Consider the following 13,855-nt stretch of genomic DNA (forward strand, 5'->3'; position numbering starts at 1 on the left):
AATTTTATTCATATCCTCTACATGGCAAAATAAGAAAAATATTTTCAAGAACACCTCTGGATTGTGGCTCATAATGGTATGTGGATTATTTTATGACACTAACATACAGTTCCCTGAGAGTTCTAAAAAGGCAGCCCACATATAAAGAGAAAGTCAATGTATGACCACGTGTTATCACAAAGGCACATTTGTATAAGAAACGCTTAGGGCCTGAATGAATAAGGGCAAATTTACATAGTCATTCAAGGATACCTGCATTTGGAGAAAAGCAATCTAAAAGACTGACACTTCTGTTTCTAAGAAGTCAAATGTTTTAGTATCAGTCATAATCCAATTAATTAATAAGCAGTATTAATATTTATTTCATGCAGTATTATAGAGCTAAAAAATTAAAAGTTTAAAAGGAAAAGGATCTGTGTTCAAAAAAGCCATGAAAACCTTTATATAAAACCTAGCTAACAATTAATTTAAGGGGGAAAGGTTGGTTAATAGCAGCTTTCAACTATATATCAAGGTCTTCGAAAAGAAAAGACCAGAATAGTAGTTACATGAATGCTCAATGTGTGTATGGGGGGTAAAAGATAAAGTAGGAAAAACATTATATTTTGATGAAGGAAGGCTTTATTTTGTTATATACACTCAGCAGTATGATTCATTCAGCTACAATGTGCATACTATCTGTCCAATTTAGTCAAGTAGCCTTCTTTAACTGAAAAATAAAAGATGAGATATCTTCCTGGATCGTAAGCCAGTGATTTACACTGCTTCAGGTGATCAGAGAATGTGAAGCCAAAGTCAAAATAGTTTAGTTCATATCCTATGGGGACAGCTTCAGAAAAGGCATTTTATATATATATGCCTATGTTTACCCACATTTCAAAACAAATAAACTGACTGATATTCAGGCTATACACAGTAATAAACTTAAGTACAAAGTAGGAAAAGATAAACAATACATACATGCTAAATAATTTTCTTCTTCAAATAAAACAAATAAGTACTAATACCACTGAATATGTAGAGAAACTGGAAGATATATGGACAGTTTATCTTAGTACTCATTTATTCATTCAAAAATATTTACTGAAGATCTAAGATGTGACAAGTACTATTCCAGATACTGAGGATTCTGCAATTAACAAAACAGAAGTCCCTACTATCATGGAGGTTTCATTCTACTCTAGCATTCTAGACAATTGTCTAGGTTAACCTCTACAAGGAACTCAATTTTGAAACATTTCTAAAGTAAAGAATATACAAAATTAGTTAAAAGTTCATCTCTGCACTAAAATATCCACTCCCCTGACTGTACTTACCCAACCCTACAAGAGTATTTTTGACTGGCTTCTAATTATAAGGGATAGTCCAAACTGTATTTAGATTAATAAGTTTTCTCCAATTATTAAATACTATAAGGGAACTAATCACTAAAGCTGTTCATGTTCATATAAAGCAAAGATGGAATGCTCTGTATGTCTCATAGGTCCTCTCTAGCCTGCCTAATTCAATTAAAATAATCCTAATTCTAGGCTGCTAAGTAGTAGAGAACAGGAATGATTTTCTACTTAATACTTAGAATCTAAGTGTTCCTCACATAGAAAATCTTTGACCTTTTTAAATTCCTTCCAAGGATTCAAACGTTCACAACACAAAACTTCTCTGAGCTTCATTATCTCTGTCTGTTAAAATAAGAAGAGTACCTATCTCTTAACAGTGTTTTGGGATTAAATGAGGTAAGTCACAAAACGGGCTTAGTGTTCAATCATAATTGATGACATCAACCATCTTAATTATCCTAAGTGTGAGTTCTCAATAACAGCAGCTTACATCATCAACTTCCATAAAACTACAGTTAAGAAAGATAATAAAAAAGCTACAATAGGGATATTAGAAGATTTCTCTATGTTTTGGCAAGATGATCACATGCCTATGCTCCTCAAACTAAGCAACAGATTTAAAGTATCAGTAATACTAATGTTATTAATATGCAGCATTCCTATAAATGACCGGGTTTGAGAAATTTTCAGGAATCAAATAAAAACTTCACTAACAAGATGCTTTATCAGCATTTTATTTGCTTCTGAAGACTCGGAATTTCCTATCTTTAAAAACACATTTTTTGCCTTTTATTTCAAAGTAAAGTTAAAAGAACTTACTAAATAAATAAACAAATACACAAACAAAGGAGCTAAAACCATTTAAAAGATACTGTTATTATCTTCTAGTCTCATCCTGGTCAGACCATATTGGAAATCTCGAAAATGATTTCATTCAAAGAAATTAAAAACAAACAACAGAAACAAACCCAAGTAAACAAGTAGAAAAGTCTTTACGTTTAATTAAATCTGGAAAGTGATGAGGGACTACAAATAAAGAAATTAACAAAGACAAAAATACTGAAGACCTGAAGTAAAGCAAAAATACTACTAATAAGAATCTTTCATTTAAAAACTCTGTGATCCTTCAAAGATCTTGAAGAAAACCAAAAAAATCCCCAAATGGAGAGGTCACTAAATATCCATGAACACTCACCCAACCATTGGTAGGAGACCTCTTGGAGACCCAGATGCTTGAATCAGCTGAAATAGTACCAAGTTTTTACTGATTACTCTTAACAGGGCAATGGAGCACAGGCTAACTCCATACTATCAAATACTAAAAGTCTTTATTATTGATTAATTTCTACCTACTACCATTACAAATTATTCAAAGGAGGAGGCGACTGAATAAGTTCTAAGGTGAGTGAAACTTACTGCATGCATGTGTGTAAATGCATACATTTTCTCCAGCTCTCTTCGTGACGTAAGTCTGATAACATAATTCTTATAAATGTAAATATACAGGCAGAATAAAATTTTCTAAGTTAATATAAAATTCTTAAAGAAATCATGTAAATAATTTTTATATTGGTTCATAAAGAAAATTTTAAGAAAACAATTTGTTTTTAAAAGATACTGCCAATTTCTCAATACTAAGTACTTTGGTAACACAGGAAAAGATTTTTAGTCCCCTGCACTTAAAAAAATATATAGTTCTTAACTTTAGGCCTTTTAATATACTAATGGTTCTTCTCATCAGAGGATTTTCATATTTCAACACATAAAAGAACTCATAACAGTAAGACTAAACAAAAGCTTCCTTTCTCAAAGGTGAGGACTATATTCAACATTATAGATTAAAACCTGTAAGTCATCTGTTTAACAGAAAATATCTGATGTTACCTAATTCAAAAGAGGAGTAAAAGCACTATCAATACTTAGATGAAAATACAGTAATGTTTTCCCCAATCTCAGGAAGCTGGGAGGTACAGTGATCCTCCCACCACCACCCTTCATTCCCCCTGCACCATGACTTATTCCAAAGGTCTATGTGATAAAAATTAAGACACTTTACTACTGCACAAATGGCCAAGAACAAAAAATGGAAGGTCTATATTTCTGTATTTTTCTCAAGTAACTTAAGATATAAAAATAACTTCTGCCTGATACATGTGTATCAAGCAAGAAAACAAGTGAAAACAGCCCTCATTTGGATTTAATGTTTAGATAGACAGGAAGCAAAGAACAACACTGACATTGTAATGTCAAGTAAGCACATTCAAGCTATCAAAGAAACACTGAAATCTCAAGCCAGCAAATATACTACCAACCTGGCTGATAAATGATTTAACTGTTACATTTCTAAAAACAGCTTTGCAATATGTTATATCTATCACTTATTGAACACAAAAGAACTTTTGAAGTCAGAAACAAAATAAGGAAGACCAGAAGCATATAAAATTTTCTTCTGCCTATAGTAGATTAAGAAAATAAAGTCAGGGAGAGATTTGAGAATAGAAAGGTGAAAAGGAAAGCCTAATAGAAGACACCTCCACAGTGATTGCAAATCCTAATGTCCCTAAAAATATGAAGAAAAACTAGGACAAAGAAGGAAATAATCAAGAATGGAGTAGAGATTGACATATTAAAAACTTGTGTGAGAGAAAAATTCAAACATTTTAGATGTCTATTGCAAATTTTAAATGACAAAGTATATCAATATTACCTTTCTTTCGAAAGAGTGCATTTAGGTAATTTTCTGCTTGGCATTCAATCTTTTCAGTGTTGGACTGGCCCTGAGATGATAGTTCCTCTGTTGGTGTCGACTGTGAAGAATCAAGAGATGGTATACAATCCTAAAATTATAAGAAAACAACATAAAAAAATCACTTTTTATTTAAACATGGGACTCCATTTAAAATGGCAAAAAGATTCTCTAAATGTTTATTTTTTTATCTCTTAAATATGTCGAATTATATACAGAACATAAGATTTGAGAAAGGAGTCAGGAAAAAAGAAATTTATCTTTGATAGAGGGACAAACTAGCCTTACTCCTTAGCAAAACTATTGTCAAAAAGGGGGTAGGGGGCAGATAAAATATATTGTTAAATAAATTCACTATATAGCATGCCAGTAATGAGAGTTTTAAGAACAAAGCAGATATGTTTATCCACTAATCTGACCAAAATGGGTGCAAGGTCTCAAATTCCCATTTCTTCTCAGCCCTTCCCACAACAGTACATAAAGAATTAGGACTTCCCACCATGCAAGAAGATGCTGCTTATCTAGTTTATGCCCTGTTTACAGTAGAAACTAATAATTAATCATTTCACAGGAGATAACTGTGATATCCAAAAGACTTCATGAGAAAGTAAAAGGCTAAAACGTAGTACTACATTATCCTCCAACCACTCATTCCTAAGAAATCAGACTACAGGGTGGTCTCAGACCAAACTAGGCTCACCCGTGTCTACCTAAATACAAAACGGATCTGAACTGAACTTTATGAGTCAAAGAGCTTTAAGAAAGAAATGTGAAATGCGCAAAAAAGATGAGAATGTTGTTGGGATTTTTACCTGCAAGTTAAGCTAAATGTTAGACTTCTAACATAAGACTTTAAAATATTCTTCTCATTACCAAAATCAAGTATTTAAATTTCACTGTAAGTCACAAATTTTCAGAAATTAAGTTTAAAAAATTGTGTTACAATTGTGCAATTAGTTTAGAAATAATTTCATAGCACTAAAACTTACACTGACTGCTTCTCTCTGTAGGTTACAAAATGAACATTTTTCATCCATAGACCAGTCAGTCAGCTCTTCTGGTTCACAGTCTTCAAAAGAGGGAAAAATATTGATTAAATACACTAACTTTATTAAAACAAATAAAATTACCACTCACCATAGCAATGGCTCACATAAAAAAGCTAGCTGCTATAGTAAGGGGAAAAGGCCCTCCCAGAATTAAACTGGTGACATCTAGAAAGAAATACGGAGAGTAATTTTGCACTATTATCAGACAAAGTAGCAAGAACAATGAGCTGGTTATAAATTAACTTTCCAACAATAGAATTTTAAGTATCATCTAGCCTTCTGAAAGATTCAATTTATCATTGTCCATTAATTTTTATTTTCACTATGAAAGAAGTCAGAACAAACAAGGAGATGTGGGGATAAAGGAATAAATTTTGCACATCATGAAAGACAACATAAAACAGAGAAATGGAATAAAGCACCAGAAAAGCCTACAGATTTGAGAATATGGAATGCTATCCAAGAAAAAAGTAGAAATCCACTGCTAAGAAGTCAGATCAGATTTTCATTACGTGCTAAAGGCTTTGTTGCAAGAGTTAGAGCAAAAAGCAAGTAAACAAGTTATATTATTCAATACCAAACATGGATTTTTTTCACAAGAATGTTCCTTATAATCCAACTGTTGTAATATATTAGTGAGTTCGTGGAAAACATTTTCTAATGAAGGAATTTTATGAAGATATAATAACATTGCCATCCTAACTGTACTTGGTATAGACAGTGATTTTTCAAATGTACTCCTTGCAATAGAAATTCCCTCCAATTTCTTTTCCCAAATAAATTCATACACAGAACTTCAAATACATAAACTATTATCATCTGAGGCAGCTACATTGGAACTAATTTGAAAAGCACTGGTATACCACAGTAATTTCTCTTATACTTTTGAAATACATAATGAAATTGAATACATGTTTTCTGCTAAACTACACAGGAAATAAACTCATCCTTCTGGAATGATAATGAATAAATACTACTTAGGTTTAGCCCGTGGGATACTCTTGCATTAATCCAGATATATAGGTCAGAAGAGAAGATAATATAATTTGCTGGAATATAAAGAGTATAGTGATAGGTTCCTTTGATTTTGGCAGTGCTCCAGAAATATTCCTCTTATTTATTTAAGCTTGGAAAGAGGAGGGAATGGGAACATAAGATCCAGTATGGAGTAATGGAAAGATGATTGGATTTGAAGTCTCCAAAAATCTGGAATGAAACTTATTATTTGTAGCCTTGCCAAGCCACAAAGGTTTTGTTTTAATTTCCATATCTGTAAAATAAGGATCCCATCACCTAACTTATTTGTGATCAAATTTTAAAAATATGAAAATACTTCATAAACTGCAAAACATCATGCAGAGGTGAATTATTAACGAAGTAGAGTCGCTAGTCATTATTTTTTAAATCCTGTACTATCACACATATATTTAATAAGGTTAGTTTGCAGAAGACGAATTTTAATTGAATATCTGCTTAAGAAAACTGATCACTTTTTGTAAACAACCTGACAAATGAAAAGGTTTACATAACCTATACAGTTAAAAACCCAGAATTGTAGTTATGCAGGTTCATAATTTTCTCCAACCTTTCACCCAGTCAGTACAACAGAAGCATAGATTCACACTCTTGAATATAGGACTGTGCAGTGTCTCTTAACAGAGAGCAAGGCACAGCTTTCTGACCAATAAAATGAATATAGAAGAAGTGACAGTATACCATTCTAAGCAGAGGCTTTTAAAGGCATGGCAAATTTCCCCAATTCTCCTGAATTTCCACCACCCAACATCAGAAGAACTTGGCCCGTAAAGCCATTAATCCTTCAGTCTGGAACACGGAGTCATGAGGAGATGTTATCCCCATCCACAGCCTAGATTCCAGTGAATAAGGTCACCCATAAACATGAAACAGATTTTGGAGCTGTTTGTTATGTAGCATTACTGTAGCAAAAACTTGACTCATATGCCAAGCATAACATAATTTTGATAGATCAAGGAAATCTTACTGCTTTTAAAAATTATGGCCTCATGAATAGGGACTATGAAAGGAATCCAGCATTGGGATTTTTGAAAAATAGCTGGTAGGTCTGGAAAAGGTATTTCTGAAAAATCATTGAAAGGTTTCATAAAGTTTCAGTGATAAATATATTGACTCAAGGGACAACAACTTTGGGTTAATTAAGACAATTACCGGTTGTAAAATAAAATTGGGCATGCTGAGATTATCCTCATTTATTTTAGTTATTTTAGGTGAAGTTCTTCAAGGAAATTCAATTAAAATAAATGCCTACATAGTTAAACAAATGGCATTGAATAATCAATGATTACATAAATGCCATTAAATGTTACTGGGTTCAGAAATCTATGAATTTACTTAAAAATATTTAGTAATTACTAAATATTACTAAGTATATAGCAACTTTTTATTTTCAGTCCAAATAAATGATGATGGTATACTTTTTTTATATATAGGAAAAGCGATTTTGAAAAATCACCTGGAGGCCAGACTTCTCCCTCTGTCCAGGTTGTCCTTTCAGGTCATAAAAATTAAATAAGCACTACAACAAAACACATTCATTTTATCTCTCAAACAAAATTTGACAATGATTCAGATATTCATCTCTAAAATAAGTTGTCTCTCATTTCGAAACTTTAACACATGAAGGTATAAGCTCAAAAAGGGTTAAAATATGTACCTTATACAACTAGCCTTATTAATAAAAGGCAATGTCATATATGAAACTGATAGTAAATGAATGATAAAAATCAACCTTTCCACCATATATACATATTCTTGTGGTCAAAGTCTGGCTCCAATCATTCACCTGATTTATCTGGGAAAGATAACAGTCTTTGAAATTAGAGAGCCTTGTAGTGAACCATGTCTTTCCACATACTACTGACAGATGTGGCCTTAGGCTAGTCACTTTCTCTGAGCTTCAATTTCCTCACTGTACAATGAGGATAATAATAATTGCATCTTAAGGCTGTAGTAAAAATTAAATAAGAACATACGCAAAACACAGAAGTCCAGTAGATGTTACTTTCATTTTCTTTTAACTAATCACACTTCTTTTTAATGTTTTTATTCTCTTCAGTACCCTCAAGCCACAGAAAATAAATTTGGAGTTCCTAAAGATAAAGTTCAATGAAAAGTGAAAAAGGAGAATACTGAAACTAGATTTTTCATTAAGGTCATAAAAACTGATTATAACTTTGTTAAAAGATACATAACAGTAGGCAATATAATTAAAAAATAATTTTTCATTATGAAACTACATATTAACTATATTGAAAGTACAAAGGAGAAAAGAAAAACTATTCATAATCCCATCATCCAGAGATAACGATTAATAGTTTGCAATATATCCTTCCAGTTTATATTCTATACCTTTAAAAAAATTAGGATCAGCTGATTTTTTAAAGATCAATAAAATGATAAACCTCTAGCCTGGCTAACCAAGGAAAAAAAGAGAAAATATAAGAAATGAAAGATGGGCCATCACTACTGATCCTATGAACATTAAAAGAGTAACAGAAGAATATTATGGACAATATTAGTTTCCCACAGATTTGGATAAAATGGACAAATTTCTTGGAAGACACAATCTACCAAATCTCACACACAAAAAAATATGTAACCTCAATAGGCATTTATCAAAGAAATTAAATCAATAATTAATAGCCTTCCAAAACAGAAAGCACCAGCCCAAATGGTTTCTCTATAATCTGTTCCAGAAAACAGAAGCAGAGGCAATATTTCCTAACTCATTCTTGACTCCAAAACCTGTCTGAACAGACACCTCACCCAAGACGATATGCAGATAGTAAACAGGCATATGAAAAGGTGCTCAATATTACATGCCATCAGAGAAATGCAAATTACGACAAGATACCACTACACATCTATTAAAATGGTTAAAGTCCAAAACACTGAGAACATGAAATGCTGGTGAGGACGTAGAGCAAAAGGAACCTAAATTCACTGGTGGTGGGAACACAAAATAGTACAGCCACTCTTGAAGATAGCCTGCTTCTTACAAAGCTAAACAGAGTCTTTCCTTTCCAAAGGATCCAGCAATGGTGCTCCTAGGTATTTAACCAAATGAGTTGAAAATGTATGTTCACACAAAAACTTGCACACATATGTTTATAGCAGGTTTATTCATAATTGCCAAACCTAGGAAGTGACCAGGTCTTTCAAATAGGTGAACAAACTGTAGTCCAAACGTATAAGGCAGTTTTATTGTTTTATTGCACTTTGCTTTACTGCACTTTGCAGATATTGCATTTTTTTACAAATTGAAGGTTTGTGGCAACACTGTGCTGAGCAAGTCTATCAATGCCATTTTTCCAACAGCGTTTATTCACTTTGTGTCTCTGTGTCACACATTTTGGTAATTCTCACAACATTTCAAACTTTTTCATTATTATATTTGCTATAGTGATCTGTGATCAGTGATCTTTGACATTACTATTATAACTGCTTTGGGGCCCAAGAACTGTGCCGATATAAGCTGTCAAACTTAATCAATCAACGTTCTATGTGTGTTCTTTTTTTTATTGAAGTAGAGTTGATTTACAATGTTGTGTCAATTTCTGCTGTACAGCAAAGTGGTTCAGTTATACATATCTATATTCTTTTTAAGATTCTTTTCCATTATGGTTTATCACAAGATATTGAATATAGTTCCCTGGGCTATACAATAGGACCTTGTTGTTTATCCATTCTACATATAGTGGTTTGCGTCTGCTAACCCCAAACTCCCAATCCATCCCTCCCCCACCCACTCCCTCTTGGCAACCACAAGCCTGTTCCCTATGTCTGTGAGTCTGTTTCTATTTCATACATAAGTTCATTTGTGTCATATTTTAGATTCCACATATAAGTGATATCACATGGTATTTGTCTTTCTCTTTCTGACTTCACTTAGTATGATCATCTCTAAGTCCATCCATGTTGCTGCAAATAGTATTATTTCATTCTTTTTTATGGTTGAGTAATATTCCATTGTGTATATATACCACATCTTCTTTATCCATTCATCTCTCAATGGACATTTAGGTTGCTTCCCTGTCTTGGCTATTGTGAATAGTGCTGGTATGAACATAGGGACGCATGTGCCTTTTTGAATTATAGTTTTGTCTGGATGTATGCTGAGGAATAGGACTGCAGAATCATACGGCAACTCTATTTTTAGTTTTTAGAGGAACCTCTATACTGTTTTCCACAGTGGCTGCACCAACTTACATTCCCAGCAACAGTATAGGAAGGTTCCCCCTTTTCTCCACACCCTCTCCAGCCATTTGTTAATTGTAGACTTTTTAATAAAGAAGTCTGACCAGTCTGAGGTGGTACATAATTATAGTTTTGATTTGTATTTCTCTAATAATCAGTCATGCTGAGCATCTTATCATGTGCCTGTTGGCCATCAGTATGTCTTCTTTGGAGAAATATCTATTTAGGTGTTCTACACAGTTTTCAACTGGGTTTTTTGTTTTTTTGTTGTTGAGTTATATAAGATGTTTGTGTATTGTGGAAATTAAGCCCTTGTCGGTCACATCATTTGCGAATATTTTCTCCCACTCTGTCTAAGTCGTCTTTGAGTTTTGCTTATGGTTCCCTTTGCTGTACAAAAGCTTTTAAGTTTGATTAGGTCTCATTTGCTTATTTTTGCTTCTATTCCTATTGTCTTGGGAGACTGACCTAAGAAAACACTGGTAGGATTTAAGTCAGAGAATGTTTTGCCTATGTTCTCTTCTAGGAATTTTATGGTGTCATTTCTTATATTTAAGTATTTAAGCCATTTTGAGTTATTTTTGTGTATGGTGTGAGGACGTGTTCTAACTTCATTAATTTGCATGCGGCTGTCTAACGTTCCCAGTACCACTTGCTGATGAGACAGTCTTTTTTCCATTGTATATTCTTTGTGTGTGTGTTCTGACTGCTCCACCAACTGGCCTGTCCCCAACGTCTCTCCCTCCTGCTGGGCCTCCCTATTCCCTGAAACAACAATATTGAAATTAGGCCAATTAATAACCCTACAGTGGCCTCTAAGAGTTCAAGTGAAAGGAGTAGCAGCAAGTCTCTCGCTTTAAATCAAAAGCTAGAAATGATTAAACTTAGTGAGGAAAGCATATCAAAAGCTGAGACAGGCTGAAAGCTAGGCCACTAGTGCCAAACAGTCAAGCTGTGAATGCAAAGGAAAAGTTCTTAAAGGAAATTAAAAGTGAACACATGAATGATAAGGAAGTTTTAGTGATCTGGATAGCCAGCCACAACATTCCCTTAAGCCACAGCCTAATCCAAAGCAAGGCCCTAATTCTCTTCAATTCAGTGAAAACTGAGAGAGATGAAGAAGCTGCAGGAGAAAAGTCTGGAGCTAGCAGAGATGGGTTCATGACGTTTAAGGAGGGAAGCCATCTCCATAACATAAAAGTGCAAGGTAAAGCAACAGTGCTGGTGTAGAAGCTGCAGCAAGTTACCCAGAAGATCTACCTAAGATAATCAATGAAGATGGCCACACTAAACAACAGATTTAAAATTTAGACAAATCAGCCGCATATTGGAAGAAGACGCCATCTGGGACTTTCATAGCTAAAGAGGAGAAGTCAGTGACTGGCTTCAGAGCTTCAAAGGACAGACTGACTCTCTTGTTAGGGACTAATGCAGCTGACAACTTGAAGTTGAAGCCAATGCTCATTTACCATTCCAAAAGTCCTCATTTACCACATTACCTGTGCTCTATAAATGGGATAACAAAGCCTGGATGACAGCACATCTGTTGACAACATGGTTTACTGAATATTTTAAGCTCACTGTTGAGACCTACTGCTCAGGAAAAAAAAAAAAAAATTCCTTTCAAAATGTGAATGTGACTGCTTGTTGATAATGCACCTGATCACCTAAGAGCTCTGATGGAGATGTACAACAAGATTCATGTTGTTTTCATGCCTGCCAACACAATATCCACTCTGCAGCCCACTGACCAGGAATCATTAAGAAAAACATTTCATAAGGTTATAGTTGCCATGCATAGTGATTCCTCTGATGGATCTGGGCAAAGTAAACTGAAAACCTTCTGGAAAGGATTCACCATTCTACATGCCATGAAGAACATCCATGATTCATGGGAAGAGGTCAAAATACCAACATTGGGCTTCCCTGGTGGCGCAGTGCTTGAGAGTCCGCCTGCCGATGCAGGAGACGCGGGTTCGTGCCCCGTTTCGGGAGGATCCCACATGCCGCGGAGCGGCTGGGCCCGTGAGCCATGGCCGCTGGGCCTGCGCGTCCGGAGCCTGTGCTCCGCAAATGGGAGAGGCCACGACAGTGAGAGGCCCGCATAACGCAAAAAAAAAAAAAAAAGAAAGAAAAAAAAAAAAAATACCAACATTAACAGGAGTTTTGAAGCAGCTGATTCCAACCCTCATGGATGACTTTGAAGGGCTCCGGACTTCACTGGAGGAGGTAACTGCAGATGTGATGGAAATAGCAAGAGAACTGGAATTAGAAGTGGAGCCTGAAAATGTGACTGAATCATTACAAACTCATGATAAAACTTCAAAGGATGAGGAGTTGCTTCTTATGGATGAGCAAAGAAAGTGGTTTCCTGAGATGGAATCTACTCCTGGTAAGATGCTGGGAAGATTGTTGAAATGACAACAAAGGATTTAGAATATCACATAAAATTAGTTGATAAAACAATGGCAGGTTTTGAGAGGACTGACTCCAATTGTGAAGGAAGTTCTACTGTGGGTAATATGCTATCAAATAGCACTGAATGCTACAAATTGTTTGTGAAAGGAAGAGTCAATCAGTGTGGCAGACTTCATTGTTGTCTTATTTTAAGAAATCACCACAGCCATCCTAACCTTCAGCAACCAACACCCTGATGAGTCAGCAGCCATAAACATCAATGCAAGACCCTCCACCAGCAAAACAATTACAACTTGCCAAAGGCTCAAGAGATGGTTAGCATTTTTTAGCAATAAAGTCTTTTTTAACTAAGGTACATACATTGTTTTTTAGCATAATGCTATTATTGCACACTTAACAGACTACAGTATAGTGTAAACATAACTGTAGAAACCAAAAAATTTATATGCACTGGGAAACCAAAAATTCATGTGACTCACTCTATTGTGTTATTCTCTTTATTGCAGTGGTCTGGAACTGAACCCTCAATACCTGAGGTATGCCTGTACACTTGGATAAGTCTCTGTGTACACATTGAGGAAAGCTAATATAACTTATATAACTAACTATAAAATAGTATTAGATTCTCTGGTTTTAATATAAATAAGCATCAATTCATATTAGAAAGCTACTCATTTTTTAGTTAATACTAGGGTATGGGTTCCTAGTAGGAAGAGATACTACCCATTCATTTTTCTTTCCTCATTGCTCATCATAGTTCCTAACACAAAATAAGCATTCAAAATATGTCATCCAATAAATCTTATTAAAAAGTAGTTTTGTTTGCTCCATCATCATAGTGTTAACAGTTGGGAAAAAAAAGGATATTAAGCCAAAAATATTAAATGTTGGTCAGTGGTATAAGTCAGGGATTAGCAAACCTTTACTATAATATAAACAGCCAGAGAGAAAATATTTTAGGTTTTGCAGGATATATGGTCTCTGTCACAACCATTCAACTCTACTGTTGAAGGACAAAAGTAGCCATAGACAATATGTCAACAAATGAGAGGGGCTGTTTCCAATAAAAC

The 13,855-nt window shown here is 34.3% G+C and overlaps 1 protein-coding gene across 2 annotated transcripts in view; it reads right to left on the reverse strand.

Moving 5' to 3' along the window:
* The window catches only part of LCORL (ligand dependent nuclear receptor corepressor like), a 166,650-nt gene that overhangs the window by 97,701 nt on the left and 55,094 nt on the right, over nucleotides 1–13,855 (reverse strand). For both annotated transcript variants that reach the window (XM_007449827.1, XM_007449826.1), the window contains exons 3-4: nucleotides 5,073–5,152; nucleotides 4,045–4,174 (exon numbers count right to left, since the gene is read on the reverse strand). In XM_007449827.1, the coding sequence (XP_007449889.1) occupies nucleotides 4,045–4,174; nucleotides 5,073–5,152 (210 nt within the window). The remainder of the gene's footprint in view (nucleotides 1–4,044; nucleotides 4,175–5,072; nucleotides 5,153–13,855) is intronic.

This window comes from Lipotes vexillifer, unplaced genomic scaffold (genome assembly GCF_000442215.2).
Source record: "Lipotes vexillifer unplaced genomic scaffold, Lipotes_vexillifer_v1.1 scaffold1067, whole genome shotgun sequence".
NCBI classification, from domain to species: domain Eukaryota; kingdom Metazoa; phylum Chordata; class Mammalia; order Artiodactyla; family Lipotidae; genus Lipotes; species Lipotes vexillifer.